Here is a 7,930-nt window from a genome sequence, read left to right on the forward strand (position 1 = left end):
ACAATGTTGTATGGTTGTGAGGTGTGGGCTATGGATAGAGTTGTGCGCAGGAGGGTGGATGTGCTGGAAATGAGATGTTTGAGGACAATATGTGGTGTGAGGTGGTTTGATCAAGTAAGTAATAATAGGGTAAGAGAGATGTGTAGTAATAAAAAGAGTGTGGTTGAGAGAGCAGAAGAGGGTGTTTTGAAATGGTTTGGTCACATGGAGAGAATGAGTGAGGAAAGATTGACCAAGAGGATATATGTGTCAGAGGTGGAGGGAACGAGGAGAAGTGGGAAACCAAATTGGAAGTGGAAAGATGGAGTGGAAAAGATTTTGAGTAATCGGGGCCTGAACATGCAGGAGGGTGAAAGGCATGCAAGGAATAGAGTGAATTGGGGTATACCGGGGTCAACGTGCTGTCAATGGATTGAACCAGGGCATCTGAAGCGTCTGGGGTAAACCATGGAAAGTTCTGTGGGGCCTGGATGTGGAAAGGGAACTGTGGTTTCAGTGCATTATTACATGACAGCTAGAGACTGAGTGTGAACAAATGGGGCCTTTGTTGTCTTTTCCTAGCGCTACGTTGCACACATGAGGGGGGAGGGTGTTGTTATTCCATGTGTGGCGGGGTGGCGATGGGAATGAATAAAGGCAGACAGTATGAATTATGTACATGGGTATATATGTATATGTCTGTGTGTGTATATATATGTATACATTGAGATGTATAGGTATGTATATGTGCTGTGTGTGGACGTGTATGTATGTACATGTGTATGTGGGTGGGTTGGGCCATTCTTTCGTCTGTTTCCTTGTGCTGCCTCGCTAACACGGGAGACAGCGACAAAGCAAAATGAATAAAAATAATGTGTACCACATATACCACCATTCCTTTCCCTACATAACTCATTAAACCACCTTTTCTTACACAGAAGTACTATTGATTGCTGCCAAACATATACCATACCACCCCAACCAACTTCATCTCCTTTGCCACATCTGTACCAACACACTCATTGAATCATCCACCCCAGTACACCATATTCATCACTGCACCCCATCTGCATCATCTATTATAGCCATCCAGTAAAGTACCTGTTTCTCCCATATTTTGATACCCACCTCAACACTATCACATTCTTTCTTTTAAAAGCCACTCGGTGTCCCTTGCTCTTCACACAGTGTACACACCCTTCCCTATAATACCACAACTTTATGTACACTACCCTGCCGTTATTTGTGCCACCACACATCTTTTGCATAGCCAGCAGTGAAAGCATGGAGGAGTTGAGACAAATGAACTGATGTTGGGGATATCTGTAAGAATAGTATTTTAATTCGTATTTGCTTTGCCCATTATTTTCTTTAAAGTATTGAGAGCTTGTAAATAGTTGCATTGACATTAGGCAGTAGTATCAAGGGCCCATAGTTGGAGTTTAGACACATGTATCACCATTAGTGTCCCACCTTTTTAAAGAGTAGATGCAAATGTCAAAATATTTTGAACTTATGGCTTGCTATGTATGTAAATTGTACCTACAGTTATAGGCATTGGTGTTCCCAGCTTCCAAGGTTAAACTGCATTCTTCCTTAACAGCACTTTAAGGAATGTGCTTAAGGATGAGATGGTAAGATTAGTGTAAAAGGATGATTGTAAAGACCAGGTAGTCATTGCAGTATATTCAGAATTAGAAAATGATGCATTTAAACTCTCTCTTAATTGAGAAGAATATCAGACGGTGAAAAGGGCATGAAAAACTTTCTTGTATTCCTTACTTCTGTACATTTGATATATACATTAGGTGATTAAAATTATATGCATTGCAGGTGTCATTTTTGATAAAAGCTTAAAAGTGGAAGATATAAACTGAACCAAGGTGGTCCTTCCAGCCCAGTAGGATTATATGTGACTTCATGATGTACATTCAGTAACCCATAACCTCTTAAATGAAATTTTTATTTTCTATTATTCTTTTTCTGCAGATGTGGGATTGGGACATGTGGATGCGCTTGAATGAAGTCCGACGTGGACGGGAGTGCATTGTACCAGATGTGTCTCGCACATACCATTTTGGTTCATCAGGACTAAACATGAATTCATATTTCCAAGACACATACTTTAAAAAACATTCCTTCAACACTTTGCCATATGTTGAACTGCGAGACTTAGACAGGTCAGTATGAGAAGATTTGTGTTTTCTGGGTTGGAAAAATTTAATGTTCTTAAGAGACAGTAGTTTTATCAATATTACTGGTATTGAAAAATTTTACACCATGCCAACTATAGTGATGAATAAAGATGTTGTACTGATAGTAAACAATCTGTCAATTTTTTAAAACTTACAGTTTGAAAAAAGATGCTTATGAAGAGTTAGTAACGGAAATGTTACGTCGGGGGACAGTGTTGGACCATTCACGTAGCCCTTGTGAAGAAACTTTTGTGCCTGACACCACTAGCCACACTTATCTATTGTTCATTCAGATGAACCATCACAAAGACTACACGACGTGGTTGCAAGTAGCTAAGGTCTGTATAAATGTAGTTGTATTTTAATGCTCTGTTCAGAGAATAAAAGAGTGGTTAAGATTAGTACATTAGTAGAACATTTGGAGCAAAATATGAAAAATTTTGCATAGGATAATTAAGATCTCTCATTGTGTTTTAATGTAGCTGAGAAGATGAATGAAACTTTTGATGGATATTTTGCAGGTATAGGATGTGTAGAAATAGTAATCATGCACTATGGGTATTTAAAGAGAGTGAGAAGTCCCATCTAAATGACAGAAAAGTATTGATAATGCGGATTATAACTATTGAGAAATCAACTGGGAGTAGCACTTTGATTCACAACACAAAAGAGAATCATGAAGATAGATTCTTAAAATGTGTTCTGGAACTCTAGCTGTATCATTTCACTTGGTGTACTAGAGTCAGAGGAGCTGATATGCATTCAGTATGTTATATCATATATGATATCCAAATTACATTCAAGGGAACAAGATAGTAGACCGAGATGTGTCCAGACTGGCAGCAGTATTAATTCTACCCTGAGTGCCTTTTTAGAGGATTACTAAGTTTTTTACTTGGTGGTACTGAGAGACTAGTTACATTCACACAAAAGAATGGTTTAGGTATTAGATGCCCATTACATATTGATAGAGTGGGTAAGTGTATGTTAGGGAGTCCATTAAAAATGTTCATCAAGGAATTTTTAACCAAGTAAATATTGAAAGACAGGCATTTAATAACCATATGCCAAATGCTAACATTGGGTTGTACTAATTGACTTAATAGTTGAATGAGAGAAAAAACCATGATTGCTTTCGGTTAAAATGAAATTAGTTTGTCATCTCTGTTGGAAAGTCCATGATAGATGTGGAGCTAATTGGGTCTTCTCTGATTTTCTTGTGTCAGAAGCTCTACTTATCATAGGTAGATTAACCATGCTTGGATTATACATAAATGCAAGATAGTTTTCTTCAACTGTTAGATCACGATAAAAGGATATGCTGACCTCTTCATGTTCTCTCAAAGGGCACTTGTATTGGATTGCCATATTGCCCTGACAGAAAGTGGTTTGTGAAATCATCATTAAGACAACCTTGTTATTTTATAAGAATTTTAGTTTATATGTTTTTGTAATCAAGATAGTGTTTGTACCAAGTGCATATCTATCCCCTGTTTCAACAGCACATAATCATCACTGAGATATATAGCCCTTCATTCGATCATCAGAAAAGATGCAGTCTACTAGTTTCAGCTTTCTTATAGTTTCGTTTCACTTTGCAGTGTCTGCGCATATGGGATCTTGATGGGCGAGGCTACCATCGTGGCATGTGGAGGCTCAACATAAAGTCTAATCCTCTTCTCATAGTAGGCGTGCCATTTTCACAGTATTCGTAAGTATTGTTATTATCAAAACTGAGTTATTGAATGGTCCATTAAAGTGAGTTCTTTAATGAACCGAAAAGGCCGTCAATGTAGATACAGATGGTAGGGGAATTGAAGCCCTCAAGTTCTCACTTCTCAGTGAATGAGAGTAAATTATCTTTCACCCCATCTATGTTCCTGACCACTGTGACCACTTTCCTAATATTCTGAATTGATTTTCACCTCCAATCCTTCATGCTGTAACTATACAGTCTTGCCCACATTTGGTTCATCTTATAAATGTATGTAATGGTATCTCCCCCTACTGCAGCTGACTGTAATATCTTATGAAAATTCTTTTCTGACTTTCCTTGGTTGAATTTCTCTTATTTGGTGGTGTTTCTTTCTCTGCCAAATGCGTAGCAGAGGTTATTGTTGCAGGAAGGGAAGTATTTATTTTATCCCCTCTTCCTCTGAGACAACCTCTTCTTCCAAACCATGATTCAGTCATTCCTATTCTGAGGCAATTCAGGTAAGGGATCAGGCATATTGGGCTTGGAAAAACTCTCCTTTGTCTGACTGTTATTTAGCATTTATCACTTCCTGTAATCATTATAAGTACATTATCCAGGAAGCAAAGCACTCGTTTATACAAAGTTAGTGTAGTAACCTCATCATTCTCCGATAAGTCTTTCTGGTCTTTAGCTAAGGGCATCACTAACAACTTTTGTCTCTTCTTTTCCTTCACTTTTCCATTCTGACAGTACTCTTAGCTGTCTCTCCCACAAGCAAAGTGACACCTATTTGGCTCCTCTAACTCTACCTTGGATAATTTTAACATTCCTTCACCCCCTGATACTTCTCTTACTTATGCCCTTCCCATTATCTCTTCTGGAACTCTGAAGAGCGTTTCTTTCTCAGGACATGAGCAAGGATTATGGGCCAGATGGTATTCATCCCCATGTACTGAAAAAGTGGGCCTCTGAATTTGCACCTGGGTTAGCTCAATTGTTCTGTTTCTGTTTTCAAACCAGAACTTTTCCTTCTTCTTGGCAGCATGAGTTGGTACATCCTACCACTAAGGAGGGTGACCATTCTCATCCCTATAACTATCGTCCTGTTGCTTCGACATCTACCATTTCCAGAGTGTTTGGAACCAACTCATCTCCCACATCCTCAGACATCTTGAATTTCACATTCGTCTCTCTTATCACCAGTATGGCTTCCATATGGTGAGATACACTGGTGATGTTCTTTTTATCTATATCTCTGACACCAGTTCCCTTTGAGAACTCCCTTGAGGGGGTGGCCATGGCAAAAGAGTTGCCATAACTGGTGCACTCCACTGCTGCTTCTTAGCCTTTACTGCCTACCCTTAACAGGCCACTGGCAGAGTGCAACTCTACCACAGTGTTTTTAGAGGCTCCTACTTAATGTTTCACGAACAGTTCAGTAGCATCACTTTTATGATTTTACGAACAATGAATCCACTTCTCACAAGCATCTAAATCTCACACTCCAAGCCCTTTTGTTGATACTCCTTTACCTGGTCATTCTAATATTTCAATCTTCTACTGCAACTTTAACCAGTTTGAAATATTCATCGAGTTACTTGTGGATGTGGGTTTGTGAGAAGCGTCTACAGTTTTTGAAGCAAAGTTTAGTTAATGTATAGCAAGGATGGGAGCTATATGCACAAGTTATTGTGAAATACCCCCAAAATATTGCAATTTTGAAACTGGTTTTTAATGCTACCGTCATTCTCTATGGGTTATCATAAAAAAATTCAGTCTTAAAAGTTTTGATGATCTGTCATACTTAATTCCTTCAAGAAAACATCAGACAAAAGTTATAGATAGAGAAAAAAGGGGTATGAAGAAAGAGTAAGGAATGAATGATTTAGCTGGATTTGAGCTCATGATTGGAAGAGACTGTTGCAAGTAATGGTTAAGGCAAGATGATTCTGATGAGTTTACCCACAGGTATAATTCCTAAGACAGCAGAGCTGTATAATTCCCTTTGCTCGAAGATTAAGTCCCATTAGTGGAAAAAAGATAGAAGCCAATAGATCAGGCCAATCAGTGTACATAGGTAATCATAAAGTCACTGTAAAATACACAAACCAATGAATCCAGGCTAATCACTTCTGTGGTATGATTTAAGACCCAAGCATAAGTGAAAAGTTATTAATCTTTAAAAACTACGTAAAATACATTTTATGTGCTCGTACAATTGACTCCCATCTAATCATTACTTTCATTTTGCAGAAAATTCAAACCCAGTGATCTGAAGCCCTTGTACATGGAAGCACCAGAAAAGGACAAGGACAAGGACAAAACGAGAGCTAAGGATAGAAATGTTATTCACAGATAACAAATGGTTGTGAGGGTGCTAGAGCCAAAGTTCTCAATGATATATCATTGGATATCCTGCTGTACTGAGGGACAAGGTGTATTTAGAACACATAAGAAATGTAGGAATGTTTTGCAATGCATTGTCAAGAAAAATGCAATTGCAAACTAGAGACCTGTGATGGGAAATTATTAATGTTTAAATGTTGGACTAGTGAAAAGAAATTCCAGTAATTACTAGTGATTAAGGTAAAGCTTAATAGAGTAGAAAATTTTAATTTTGTCAGTATTGTTGTTGTGCCTCCTGTGATCAAAGATATTTGATTTCCAGTACTACAGCATCACTGGTATTATTGGAAATGGTGCCACTGATAATACAGTGTATGAAATTTCTCCAGAATGCAGGTGATGCTTGTCATAAAAGTCATAAGGAAAAGGGATTCTTCAAAGACTTCTCTTTCCGAAGGATTTTGGATAATTCAGCGATACTTCTGAACTTAATAAGGTATGAAAAGTAAATTGCCATTTAATTTGCATGTTGGAAGAGTGCTAATACTTTCTCAATGTGCAAAATGGTAATTTTGTATTTGTTGTGATATGTGTATCTGAAAAAGATGTGTGGTGTCTGTTGTAACGTCATACGAAGGAAAAGCTTTTGAGTACAAAATCATATTTTTATCGCTGAAAGATGTAATGGGTATTCATTAGTTGATTATTCTATACTTTGTTTGCTAATTGGCACCAGGTAATGAGGACTTATTATTTTGAACCACTTGCCTTGTTGTGGCTGACATAAACTAATACTGATACAGTAGATACTTATTGATTAATAATAATAGGGAAATGGATCAAGTATCTGATAAAAAGAAAAAAACTGACAACTTCCATTACTGCAACCAGTATATTTATTACATTTTAAAGGCACATTCCACTTTTGCAAGTTTGGCATGAGTTTTACAACACTCTGCAGCTTATAGATGATACTCCATGTAGGGGCAAGGGTATGGTGAACTTTTGAGTGAGAAGACCCTCATCAAGACTGTCTCTCTCCATCCATTGATGATACAGCCTTGTCAAAACTAACTTGTTCATGGTGCAGCCACTTGTAGGCCAAGTCTGTTAAAAGCAATTAGAACAAAGAAACATTGGTCTCATTTGCAGATACACTCTACCAACAAAGAAACATTGATCTCATTTGCAGAAACACTCTCTTAGATACACTACTGAAACCAGAGCCTATCATCCACACTCTCTTAGATACACTACTGAAAACAGAGCCTGTCATCCAAGGCCCATAGATTGTTCCTCTGATCATTTCTTATTCCCTGGTGAGCCCATTGACACCCTTCTGAATGTTTAGGCCGTTACCCCTAACCTCCTTAAGTTTGCTCCTAACCATTGTTCCCTTCACTTTTGACAAGTTGAACTCGGACTTACTATCCATACATCTAAACCATTCAGCTGACTCTGGTCAGCTTTCTCAGTTATACTGCAGTTACTATAAAACTTCAGCCTAAAAATGTTTTTCACAATCAGGTCACCCAACACCATATGTCGACCTCCACACATTTCAATTCCAGCATTTCCACTTTCTTTATATGTATATATGGTGTACCCAGGGTCCACTGTGAGCAAGATATCATCTTTGATGAGGCTATTTTATTGTAAGTGGATAGAAGAGAAGAGCATTATCAAGGATCTTCCCCAAAAGAACTCTCTTTAC

At 38.0% G+C, this 7,930-nt stretch overlaps 2 protein-coding genes across 5 annotated transcripts in view; one reads left to right on the plus strand and one right to left on the minus strand.

Moving 5' to 3' along the window:
* Positions 1–7,097, plus strand: part of LOC139750997 (protein O-linked-mannose beta-1,2-N-acetylglucosaminyltransferase 1-like) — a 444,536-nt gene extending 437,439 nt beyond the window's left edge. For all 4 annotated transcript variants that reach the window (XM_071666033.1, XM_071666032.1, XM_071666035.1 and 1 more), the window contains 4 exons: positions 1,969–2,159; positions 2,332–2,512; positions 3,776–3,885; positions 6,124–7,097. In XM_071666033.1, the coding sequence (XP_071522134.1) occupies positions 1,969–2,159; positions 2,332–2,512; positions 3,776–3,885; positions 6,124–6,229 (588 nt within the window). In that variant the 3' untranslated portion in view covers positions 6,230–7,097. The remainder of the gene's footprint in view (positions 1–1,968; positions 2,160–2,331; positions 2,513–3,775; positions 3,886–6,123) is intronic.
* Positions 7,098–7,199: 102 nt separating this feature from the next.
* The window catches only part of LOC139750996 (uncharacterized), a 62,257-nt gene continuing 61,526 nt past the window's right edge, over positions 7,200–7,930 (minus strand). Inside the window, exon 16 of the mRNA XM_071666031.1 lies at positions 7,200–7,323. Within this exon, the coding sequence (XP_071522132.1) occupies positions 7,241–7,323 (83 nt within the window). The 3' untranslated portion in view covers positions 7,200–7,240. The remainder of the gene's footprint in view (positions 7,324–7,930) is intronic.

The sequence above is a fragment of the Panulirus ornatus genome, chromosome 10 (assembly GCF_036320965.1).
Source record: "Panulirus ornatus isolate Po-2019 chromosome 10, ASM3632096v1, whole genome shotgun sequence".
In the NCBI taxonomy this organism is placed as follows: Eukaryota; Metazoa; Arthropoda; class Malacostraca; order Decapoda; family Palinuridae; genus Panulirus; species Panulirus ornatus.